Below are 13,166 nucleotides of genomic sequence, written 5' to 3'. Positions count from 1 at the left end.
TTTGAATATTGCTTACTTAAATTAATTCTGGGCTGTTTTAAGGACCTCTGGCAATGGTGGAATATGAGTGTTTGTTTTGCCTATACATTTATTTGACTTCCCAAGGACTGAAGATCTGTCCAAAGTGATTAGACTTTGTATCTGTGTGAAACGTAATCTCTGAAGAGGTCAGAATTAAACAATGTGACAGCCCATTTTCAGTTTATAATGTCACTATCAAGTTTCTATCATAGTGGCATTTCCAACTCAGTTACAAGGTGTTAAAGAATACCATGTAATTCTTCAAGCTTGAGTTCAATTAAGCCAATATTGCTGTTGTAAGTTTATTCTATAGGCTTCACTTGTGTTACTATCACCTTTATTGTGATCAGAGTTTTGGTCGTATTTCTTTTACTTTGTATAGCAGGTATCATTATGGTGCTAAACAGTTAGCAATAATAATAAAAGTTTATATCAATATTAAAAAGATTCAAACTGTTCCGTGGAAGCTAAGTAAAGAAATGGCTTTTTACTGTTTTACAGGTGGGAATTTTAAGCATCCACATCACAATAAAACAGTTGTCAAATAAAGGAGTAATTAAAGTGAAAACTATTAAATTAAGATTTTTTAATACTTCTTTTCTAGAAGTATATCTTTTCAGATGGGTATTTGACAAAAAGAGAAATAATATATAGTATTCATCATTGATTTTATGCTGTGAAGGCTTTGTGGTTTCTTATTCTTCTGTAGTTCATAGAGTTGCTGAAAGGTGCATTTTTTTGTAGAGCTTTTGACAGATTAACTTGATAAATGTTAGGAAACAGGGTAGAAGTAAACTTAGTTGAACACTGAAGTGAGGTTGCCAGTAGGTTCACTCAGACTTTTGCTGGGACACAAATAATTCCGCGTATTCACAAATGAATTGGAAAAACTTTTGAGTGAGTAAGTGAAGTTTGCTGGTGATACTAATCTGTTCATTTACAATGAGGATCTCATGATACAGAATGACAAGGTGATAAAATGAGGAGGTGAAAATCAGTAGCAGTGCATATGGGAGGCTTCACATATAAACAGCAGTTGGCTCTAGTTTGCTGCTTCTCAGGAAAAAGATCTTGGTGTACTTGTGGACAGTTCTCTGAAAATATCCATAGTCATATAAGCAAAAATAATGGTAGGCATGATTATGGAAGTAACATCTTGTCCCTTTAAAGTCCGTGATTTTCATGCAATGTTCACATCCCCACAAGTTAAAATGGACATATCAGAACTAGAAAAAAATAACAGAGAAGGCAGAAAGGTTTTTTATTGTCAGGGAGGAGCAACGGAGAGAGAGTTGGGAACTAATAATGTATCAAGACTCACAGAGGCAGGGTCCTCAACAGCAGGGACCCAGTCCCACCATACTCATGCAGGGCTGGCCCAGTGCTGGCTTCCAAGGTCAGACAAAATTCCACAGTACCAAAAGAAGTACATAGTGATTGTACAGGTCCAAGGTCAAGGCAAGAGGGCAAGTCAGGATCAGATCCAGAACCCATAACAGGGGCCAGATATGTTCTTTTCATCCCCAGTAGGTTCACGGTGATGAGGCAGGTCTGAAATCAAGGCAGAAGCCACTCCCTTGGTTGGAACCAATGCAGAGATCAATGGGGTATGTGGCTAGGCACAGGTACAGCCACAACACAGCTGTGACTTAGCTCAAGTTAGAAAAAAGGCAAGAACCGTAGCTTAAAAGCAGTTCCCAAGTGAAGGAGGGGTGGCTGTTTCCAAGTTATCATCTAACCTTCTTGAAATAGCTTTTTTCAGGGGCAGTGAGCTGGCCCTGAGCCCAACCAAACACCAAGGAGAGGACTGGGGAAGGATGTGCTTGGGGCCCCAAGAAACATGGCTATACTATTGGAACATCTAAAGAAAAACTTAAGTTGACTGATACCTTTTCACCCTGAAGTGAAAAAAAATACATCTGGTATGACTGATAGCTGTAAAATTATGATGTAGAGAAAGAGACTAGGTAATGATTGTGATGAGAACTTGATGGAAATCAAACTGGTTGATTGATTTAAAGCAAACAAAATTACAAAAAATCCACACATTACAAAATTATGTTGTTGAATTCCCATCGAAGCTTGTGGATATCAGAAGTATATATCAGTCCAAAAAGATTACAAAAAAAAAAAAAAACATGTAAGAAAACTATCATGTTTATTAGAATAGAATAGAACAGAACAGAATAGTTCACTTGCAAGGGACCTTCAAAGATCAAACTGCCTGACCACTCCAGGGCTAATTGAAGTTAAAACATATCGGTGAGGGCATTATTGAAATGTCCCTTGAACGCTGACAGGTGTGGGGCACCAACAACCTCTCTAGGAAGGCTGAGACGAAGCACTAGGAAAGGAAGCACTAGGAGAGGAAGCACTCTAGGAAGCACTGAACAGTGCTTGACCACCCTCAGGGTAAAGAAGTTGTTCATCACGTCCAGTCTGAACCTCCCCGGTGCAGATTCATGCCATTCCCACTCATCCTATAATAAGAGAAGAGACCAACACCTCTCTCTCCATCTCCCCTGCTGAGAGCAACAAGGTTACCTCTGAGCCTTCTTTTCTCTAAACTAGACAACCCAAGTGTCCTCAGCCTCTCCTCGCAGGACATGCCTTCCAGCCCTGTTACCAGCTTTGTTGCCCTGCTCTGGATGCTTTCAAGGACCTTAACATCATTTGTATATTGTGGAGACCAGAACTGCACCCAATATTCAAGGTGAAGTTGCACCAGCTCTAAATATAGTAGGAGAATCACCTCTTTTGTCTGCCTGGTTGTGCTGTGTTTATTGCACCCTCAAAAGCAGTTTAGGTACCAGGATATGTTGCTGGCTTATGTCGAGCCTGCTGCTGAGCAGCACCTCCAGATCCTGTTCTGCTGATCTGCTCCCCAGCCACTGGTATCCCAGGCTGTGCTTGTGTCTGGCATTGCTCCATCACACGTGAAGCATCCAGCATTTTAGTTCACTGAATTTCATGACGTTGATGATTGCCCAGTGCTCTGAGGTGTCTAGATCCCTCTGCAAAGTCTCATCTCTCTGGAGAATCCAGATCACCTCCCAGATTAGTATTGTCAGTGAACCTGCTGAAGATGCTTTCCACTCCTGCATCCAGCATATTGATAAAAACGTTGAACAGAACTGGCCTAGAATTGAGCCACCATCAGTGACCAGAAACCAGCCAGATGTAGTCACGTTCACTGCTACCCATTGAGTTCTGCCCTTCAGCCAGTTCATCACCCAGTTCATTGTTACTGAGGCAGGACTTTCTCCCCATGAACCCTTTTTGACTACGCCTGATAATAGCTTAGTTCTTTAAATGCCTTTCAGTGGCGTCCAAGATAATTTTCTCCATAACCTTTCCAGGCACTGAGGTTAGACTAACAGGTCTAACCTGTGTAATTTCCTAGGTCTTCTCTTATGAACTTTTTGTATATGGGTATAATCTTGGCTAGCTTCCAATCAGCTAGAACCTCCCCAGGTATTTAACACAAAGACAGTACCTCTCACTCGGATCTTCCGTATTTATGTTTTTTTGGAAGATGAGAGAATGCATTATGGCAGTGTCTGTCCAGCCTTTTTACTCTTTCCTGAAGTGTCTTCTACTGGGTACTAAGAAATGGGATAGTGGAACTTTGATCTGACTCATTAGAGTAATTTGTTTTTCTATTAATCACAAAAGACAATGAAGGATAATCATTCAGAAACAGACCAAGAAGTTTCATTATTAATGAAAACAAAGAGGTGAGTTTTTATACAAAAGAGATTTTAAAGAGGGAAAGGAAAAAACTGATAAAAAGAAGAATTTATTCTTTCCATAAAACCTGTGGTATGAAAGATAGCAGAGAATGCACAAGAGACAATGCAGGAAGTCAGACCAGCTGGGAAGACTGCAGCAAGGACACTGTAAGCAGAATGGACTGAAAACAGATGGAATTCAGTAGAGAGATTTGGGCTTCTTAAGTAGTGGTGCCTCACATCACTGAGATATTTCACTGAGTGAAATGATTTCAGGCGGTAGTTATGCCGATAAAACTGAGGAGAGCGACCTCGAGCTGTTTAGCAGCAGATGGAAGGGGGGGAAAAAAAGGCAAAAACAACACATCTCAAAAATACTCATGTTGTAGTAGTTGTACAAATTGGTAGGGATATTGATAGGAAACAGAATTGCTGGAAGCCGAGAATTCTTGTCTAAAAGTAAAAGATTACGAAGCTGCTAGTAGCAGTAAAGGAAAAATCAAAAGGGGGAACTTGGAACAAAGTGGAACATCCAAGAAGTGTTTCTGAAAGCTACTTGGTGATAAGATAAACGAGAGATGCCAAGGGCAAAAATATATTTAGAAATTAATGTAATTAATATAGCCATTTTATTAGGTTAATAAGGTATTCCAATAGAACTCTAGCACACCACAATACTTAAAGAGTTTATATAAGTAACATTTTTGAACTACATTCATTACAGGCGATCAGGCAACAGTTTCACAGCCAAACAAAAGTTACAATGTTAATGGAGATCAGCAGTGATTGTAATGTTAAAAATATTTTAAAAGGTCATTACAGCTTTTATAGTAATTAAAAATTAGAATAATTATAAAATATTTCTAAGGCATTTTGCTTTTTCTTTTTAAAATCAATAGTAATAATCTTTGTACCTTTATCAAATTCACCTGCAACATTCAACCTTCAGAAGACAGATTTATGATTAAATTAGTAGCATACTGTATATTCAGAATCAGAACACTGAAAGTGCTGTGTCAAATGGTTTGATTCTTTGTGGAACCTTTTTGAAAGTCAAAGCACTGTGGCATTAAAAACCACTTGTTATTATTGGTGGAGATATAAAGGAGTCCTGTGCAGAACTGGAGAAGATGTATGAGACCAAAAGCAGCATTGATACTTCCATTCTTACTCTGGCAAGAGTTATCCTAACAGACTCTGGCTGTGAGAATGGCTTTAATATAATGATAGGGCCAGCTGTGGCTTGGAAAAAAAGATTTCTTCTAGCCTCATGTCCTAAACCACTTCCCAGAACCCATCTTAGCCACATTTCCCAAGAGTATCTGTAGAAGAGTTGGTCCAAAAGCTGAAATTGCTGAGTCTGGACAGCTGCATCAATTTTTTAATGAACAATGTCAACGTACATTCTTAATGTATGTACATTCTCAAATTGAATAACATTCTTACGTTCATCTTACTACAAATTTAACACAGGAGCAAATGAACTTATAGGACAGATAAACAACTCAACCTTAGACTGTAAGGCTTAACAGTAGACCACAAAGCAATTCACAGAACAGCTAAGGAAAAACATGAGAGACCACATGCTGGTGAATGGTTCACATATGATTCCAAATAAACATGCTGCTTTCAGCAAAGGAGCAGAGAGCAAGAGCAGCGTGGAAGGGAAGGCTCTTGTTCTGCCTACCCTCAAGGAGTTGTGGCTGCTAGTGCTGGTGGGGTGCAGGAAGTGGAATTTTATTCTTGCTGAAGAACTCTTTGTTAGTATGAGAAACAGAAATGAGAATCACATTTCATGCCCCAAGAAATCTCCAAGAAGTATCAGTGAGAACGTGAGGGCTCCATGAAATCCTTGACTGACAGAAGTCTCTTTGGAAATCCGTAAGGTACAAGAAGAGTAGGATATGCAAAGGAAGAAATAAAATGTATAAAACTCAAGGGGGAGATGAGTGTGGAACACTAACCAAATATAAAGTAAAAAAAGATGAGCAAGTTGGTAAGTGTATACATTTTCTGAGAGAATAAATAGGCTTTGCTTTGTCTTAATATGCTCTTTGCTAAACCAAAGTGAGATTCAGGGCCACAGTTTTTGTTTAGTGTAAATCCTTGCAAATACAATTAAGACACTTTTTTTCTCCTCCTAAGTGTTTTCTGTGCTGACTAAATGGAGTCCTGTGGTGCAGACTACAGTTCTGAACAAAAATATACCATAGTTTTTTTTAAAAAAACAATTGCATTGTTTCCACAGAAAACTTAAGGTGGTTCTATTTTGACTGAAATAGTGTTTTGGTTTTGTTTTTGTTTAGTTTGGCCAATAATTACTTCACTTTTTTGAAGTATTTCTTGCAGAACTTGCTCTGTAGCTGTAGATATTGCTTCCAAGTAACAAGGATGGGAAAGACATTTTCTTAGCATCTTTGGGATTAAATATTCGTTAACTATGGTTTTAAAGGTGTTAAAGGAAAAAAAAAAAAAAAAAAAAAAAAAAAGGTCATTGATGCATTTGCCCTATAAGAAAAAAAGCAAATATTTTCAGTTCTAAGTTCAGATGGAAGACACTGCAATGAATTATAAATTAAACACGGAAAAAGATCTGTTAGGCTGTTCAGTCTTTCTGAATGTAGGGAGTGTTCTGTACAGAGAAGGAGCCACACAGAATCCATAACAGATGCTAATACCAGTGATCTACAAAGCTGCAACCATTTAGCAAAATTTTGTTTTTTCTTCCTTAATGCAGCCAAGCCAAACCAGGTGCCCACTAATTCTGTCCAATCACAACTATAATTACAGAAGGAATTTGTCAATACTTATCTTTCAAAGATAATAAAGATAAGGAAATATTCTCGGGACTAGACAAAAGAGTGGCTTTCACCTGAATAGCTGTGATTCATTGCAAGACTAGCTGCTGTACCCTTGTTTACTCAAATGAATAGATGTTTCCAATTTGTGTAAGAATTACAAGCATTTGAGATTATCTTCTGCATTTTCAAAGGGGAGAGAATTTGTAATAGAATGTGTCGGTAGAAATGGGCATGCTGACCTAAAGCTTCAGATTTTGAATAGGATTTTTTCTGCAAATGCTGTTGATACGGTGTGTTACCTAGCATAGGAACTGAGAGCAGGCAACGTTTCTGTGCTGCTCCTGCTCCCTCTACTGCTTTGTTGGAGGAATTGAACAGGAGAATGTCGGCGGCTAACACTCTGCTGAGTGAATAGCAACTGATGGAAGAGTAGGTTAAAAGGTCAAAAGGTTTGAGTGGAAAACTGAATCTTGGAGGTGGAAACTTAGTTCATCATCCTTACTCCATTATTTGTGACATATTCTTTAATTATATGATCTACAATTGTCAACAGACCTTTGGCCTTGTGAGACAAGGAACTGTTATTTAGCATACGTTACCAGCTGCGGGAATTAAAAGCAACTTCAGAAATGCAGTGGTACTCTGAAAATAGAAAGCAAAGTTTCAAGATTAAGCTACCTCAGTTTTTGTGTTCCCAGTCTTCTCAGTCTTTGAAAGTTTTGTGATTTTACTGATAAGGTTACAAGGAACAGAAGAGATAAAAATAGTATTTAATGAAAATATAATGCTATAGTAGTCCATACAGTCGTTCCACTTCCTACAGCAGTCTGTCTCATTCATGATAAGATTTTGATTTTCTATAGCTAAAAAGATGACGGTAGTGTTTTATCCCAAGATCACTATATCACTCCCTATTCTCTCCACCTCCTCATTCTGGGAAGAAACTGTATGCCTACACATGTATTCAAGACAAATTATGATTACGAGCATTCATAATTCAGATATGATATAATTAAGAAAGGTTGATGTGAGTGGTTGGACTCACATTATCCTTAAAGCCTGATTTCTTTTGTCCTGCCTTCATCCTGTCCTGAGTTTCCCGTTTATCCACCTCACTTCATTGCATGTTTCGTTGTATGTTTTTCATCTTACCACTGCTCTCCTTTTTCTCTTGGCAGCTGCCACTCCTCTTCACCATTAGTTGCTTCTTGACTCACAGTTCTGTCATCTATCTTCCAAGGCACGCCTAGCTCTGCTGCGTCCTGCTCCTCCCATCTACATCTCAGTTTCTTTCACAATGTCTTTCCCAGTCTGTGCCTTCTTCATCACAGCAAAGCATCTTTAATCACCAACAGAAGGAAACAGCATGGTTACAGAACAGAGAGGCTGACATCAGCTTTTATTACAGAGCAGCAGTTATCTCTTAGGAGATACAATAGGAGAAGTCTTGTTCAGTTTTGGGAGTGTCAATTTGAGTCTTGAAAATTTAGTAGCGAGTTGTACATGGTCTCTAGGGAGCACATACAAAGAGATTTTCTGAAGTCAACAGCTTGACTGAATTTGAAATGGCCACATCTTCAGAGTGGAGGTCAGCTAAATGTTTGATAGAGGCTAGGTCTCCTCCATTGACAGTTTAAATGTTCCTGTTCTGAAGAATATATATTTTAGCAATTCATGTGATAGGAGGACAAACACATGAAAACTAATGACAAAGGACATTTTAGGAAAGCACCGTTTCTCAGAGCCCGCAATGGATTTTTTCGTGTTCATTTTTACTGCTGTTAAGTATGCAACTCAATTTTTGTAAGCTTGCTGTTAGTTTTCATACCTTTATATACTTTTTATCAAATTGTAATACTCATTGTATGTAAAACTTACATAATGAACAGCCTTAAAATTAGTATTTAGCCGGCTTCTGTAAGCTAAATGGTGTTTTCCTTGCTGTATTAAGATAGGAAAATGTTTAATAAATGTCATTAACTGTTAAGCAATTAAACATTAGACACCCTGGAACTGTGTCTTCAGCACTGATATTTTCAGCAACCTTTAAGAACTAAAACATTGCAGCAGACAAAACTAATTTAATGTAGAAAAGTAATTTATTTTGCTTTTAAATTTCCTTTATTGAAATATTTATTTGCAGATAATGTTGTGTACCAGAGTTCTCCAGTGTTCTCTTCCTCCCTTTATAGATTGTGGAATTTAATGGTGATTACCAGAGTGCTTGATACACTATTTGGAAACTCACAAATCTATCCAATAATAACTGGCTTATTATCATTTCTCAAACCCCTGTCCTATACACTGTGTTCACTGTATTTTTTCCCCAGATGAACAGTAATTCCTATACATACCCAATGTTTGCTGTTTAAATAGCTGCCTACAAAATGCTCAACAGGCTTTCCTTTAGCATGCCATTGTTTTGCCTGAAGTTCACCCTCAAAAGCAGATACATGGGATGACAAGATTGCTAAAAAAGCAAAATCTCAAATATGAAGTGATTCACATTTAAATTATTATTTTAAGCACCCAATCTTAGAACAACACTGTGTATAGCTTCTTTACTTTTTCTGAATTCTTGTGATGTGTTAACAGAAGGCTACAAATCTCTAAGCTGATTTATACAGTGCAAGTAAGCTTTAAAATAATATATTCTGTATGTTACTTGTGCAAAAATGTCCTTCTTCAAAGTCATGTGATGAATTAAACAAGGTTAACTCACAAAGAGAAAGACATCACTGATTCTTTAAAACAAGTTTAAATCACCTTTACAGTGGGTAAAGCAGTATATTTTTCCTACTATTCCAAAAAATGTGGTTTGAATATTCTTGGAAGACCAAACAGAAGGATTTATGCTCTAAAGTCTGTTACTCAAAAATGTATGTTTTTCTCTTGCATTTTTATTGTGTTTTTAAAATGTTGCCTAAACCTGGTGTTCATTATTCTTCTTCAATTGCTATAACGAATTCCAAAATTAAAGTGGTGAGGAAGTTATTTAAAACTACTGGATTTCTCATTTCTTCTAGAATGCACTGCCCTACAGAATGTGATCAAGGGTCTAACACAAACTCTTGAAAACCACTGCAACGTGAAAGGTAAAAGCAAAAATGTTCTTATATATTCTGCACAGTAAATTAAAATAAGTAGACATTTACATTTTTTCTTTATATTAACGTGTGTTTTTTTTTCAGAGAGAGAAATTCACTGGCTTTGTTTCATTTCAGGGATGAAACAAAGTGTATCTAAAATCAATCCTGTGCAGATTTTGGTGGTCTATGTGTTTAATACATGTCTACTGCTATTATTCTACTTAGAATCCACCCATAAAAGTTCTGTATCAGTGAGATCTTTAATTAGTAGTTGAATTTAATTTTTTTTCAGCGCAGCACAGAAAATTTTAGAAAATTTCAGAAAGTATTATTTGATCACTAAACTGTAGTTCCTTTAAGCATTTATGCCTTTTTTTTTTTTACCAATGTGCTTTGTAAAACCAGTCTTAATCCTCAGCTTAATGTCATTAAAATTTGGCTGTTATCCATAAATACTCAACAATTACTCACTGTTGTTTTAAAGTTAAATAGACAAATATTTGTTATATTTTTGTACACATCATATATCAAAGTATCTTTATATCACAGTTTAATTCTACAGCTTATACTCTATTTTATACCCATTGTGTGTTCAATGAAATTTAGCATAAGTATTAATAAACCTCTAAGATTAGAAGTATATGGCTGTTTTTAATACTCAAAAATAACTTTACTAATGAAGAAAGCAGCAACTGCTTTTTCTGAATTCTGTTTTTGAGATACCACTTTACAGTTTGCATAATTATTGTTGCTGTAGACCGTCTTTATAAGAGCTTACAGACATTAACTGAGTTGTGGTTTTGAGAAACAAGTCCTTTAAAAGTTGCATCTCCCAGTTTGAAAGTGCTGTGGACATTATTATAATCTTTTGTTTTCTGAGACAGTTAACTTTGCATCTAGGTTTCCTGGACTGCATGGGTAATCAGAAGAGTAAAAACAGTTCAACTGAGTAATACCAAGCAAATATTATGATTATACTATGAATTTTCTTTTTCAAAATAGGGAGGCTGAGATTATATAGCTCTGTAAATTAAGATTAACACCTTTAGAAAATGTAAAGTTTTGTAAAGTTCAGGCAAGTAAAAAAGTGTAATTTACTTATTCTCCTTTCATGCTAATAACTGCCAAAATGTACCTTTTAGTGTATTATTCTCTTTTATTTATTATTTAGATGAAAACGATAGACTGAAGGAAAACATTCACATTTTGGAAGAGAAATTAAAGGCTTGTGAACAGGTTCGTCACAAACGATCATTCTTTAGTCAGAGGAATAGCAATATTTCTGTCTCTATTGAAGTATTTCATATATCTTTATGCTCTTGGGTTTGCTACTGATAACATTAGTGTTGCACTTTTCCTTAAATTTATCATGTGTAAAAAGAGAAAATTTGTTCTAATGACAGTATCAATATAAGAATGTGTTACAGGGCCTAAAAGGTCAAAACTACAAAGTGCTGAGAAATAAGATGCACTTTTGTGTGTGTGTGTGTGTATTTAGTTTTAAATTCAACTTCATATTCTAAAGTATAATATTCCACATGAAAGTGCACATAATTTGATTATATTCAAGATACCTGCTCTACTGCCAGGGAATCAAGAACTGTCTGAATTTTGTCTGTGGTTTCTTTGGGAGTAAATGCTGTAAAAAGAATAGGTCCCTATATCTCATAATAAATTCAAGTTACCACCTCTGTACTTTTTATCTATCCCACTCTGGTTTGGAAAGGAGGTAACACGAGCAGGGCTAACCACGTGTTGTGTTAGATCTCTGTGCTATGACTGCGTATCTCTTACCTGTATAGGATTAAGGATCTTATTGCCAGTTTCCTTTGCCTGTGTTTATACTAGTCATAAGTGTATATTAAACTTTTATACCAATAGAGCTGTTACCTTGACAGTTTGAGAATAAGTAATGCTTTCAAAAAGACATATGCAAATTATGATTATACATGTCTTTTATGTATAAATGCACAGCTAGTGATGTTCTGAAGGCACTTACTCGACCACCCTGTATATGCTATTACCACCAAATAGTAACTGCCTTTGTAAGTGACTTAAAGAATTGCTCTGGTCAGTGTCTACCTACCACTGAAGGCTCTTGACAAGAGCTTTGGAGTAAGCACCTCTGCAAATACAACCAATTCCTTTCCAGTTCCAGAGTATTTCTCATTGGATCAAACTTAAAATAGGCATGCTCAAACTGTTTACTTGAAAATCAGCACCACCAGCGTCACTACCACTAACACCACTGATGTTTCCACTGCTGCCAGTGTAAAGTTGTGGAATCCTTGGTATAAGCAATATTAACAATCTTGCATACCTTAAATACCATTTCTGTTATATAGTCCTACATTCAAAAATCCAGTAAGGTAAAAATGTAGTCACTTAACTAACTGCAGCACCACTTCATATCCTAGACTGGGGAAAGGGATACCACCTCTACATTTGCCTTTTGTCCTCATAAGTGAAATTTCTAATTTTATTTTAACTGGTAGCTGTAATAAAATGAAATTTGCTACATCTTTCATCTGTAGACTTCCACCAGGTTGTTTAAGAAGTAACTGGAATTTTAGAATTGAGCAGATGCAACATAAAACAAGTACTGAATTATAGAGTAGTGTACATTTTGACGTGAATGTTGTGCTTTGCAGAAGGCTTTCTAAGTAAGCACAGAAACCTGAAGATTTTTATGAAGCTTTTTACATTCACAGGAATATAAAGATCAGATTGAGAAACTTATGATAGAAATTCAAAACAAAGAAGAAGCCCACAAATTAGAAATAACACGGTTGAACTGCAACATAAGAAAAAAATGTAAGTTCTCTCAAGACTGAATGATATATAGTTGGGTAAACCGTGTTGTAACCTTTAAGAGCTATAAAGAGCTATACTCCTTCTAGCACAAATACAAGAATTCAACTTCTTCATGGAAAACACTGGAAAACAGTTTCTACTTAGAGTACAGATGTCATACTCACAAAACAAAGGCACTTGAAAGCTAGAAGAGGATAGTGTTGAACTGAATTTGATCTTAGATCAAGAGAACAGAATCACAGAATCATAGAATCATTCAGTCTGGAAAAGACTTCTAAGATCACGTAGTCCAACCTTTATTCCAGTACTGACAAGTCCACCACTAAACCATGCTACTAAGTTCTACCTCTACACGTTTCTTGAAGACCTCCAGGGATGATTACTCAACCATTTCCCTGGGCAGCCTGTTCCAGTGCTGCAAAACCCTTTCAGAAATTTCTCCTAATACCCAACCTAAACCTCCCCTGGTGCAACTGGAGGCCATTTCCCCTCATCTTATCACTTTGTGCCTGGGAGAAGAGCCTGATCCCCACCTTGTTACAACTTCCTTTAAAGAAATCAAAGTACAAGGTCTCCCCTTAGAGAATGGCAGTGGGGTAATATTACAGCAATGTAAAATGAACAGAAATTCCAAAGCAGGTAGAACAGACACTGGGAACTTTGACTTAAACATCTAAAGGAATGAAATTTTGGGTTAAGTGCTATGGGGA

General features: G+C 36.7%; 1 protein-coding gene across 1 annotated transcript in view; it reads left to right on the top strand.

Moving 5' to 3' along the window:
• CCDC152 (coiled-coil domain containing 152) overlaps positions 1 to 13,166 on the top strand; it is a 32,631-nt gene that overhangs the window by 16,367 nt on the left and 3,098 nt on the right. Inside the window, exons 4-6 of the mRNA XM_083818413.1 lie at positions 9,580 to 9,648; positions 10,814 to 10,878; positions 12,354 to 12,456. Coding sequence (XP_083674539.1) covers positions 9,580 to 9,648; positions 10,814 to 10,878; positions 12,354 to 12,456 — 237 coding nt within the window. The remainder of the gene's footprint in view (positions 1 to 9,579; positions 9,649 to 10,813; positions 10,879 to 12,353; positions 12,457 to 13,166) is intronic.

The sequence above is a fragment of the Anser anser genome (genome assembly GCF_964211835.1).
Source record: "Anser anser genome assembly, chromosome: Z".
NCBI lineage: Eukaryota > Metazoa > Chordata > Aves > Anseriformes > Anatidae > Anser > Anser anser.
The sequence above is the reverse complement of the archived record's forward strand: the minus strand, read 5'-3'. Positions and strand labels throughout refer to the sequence as shown.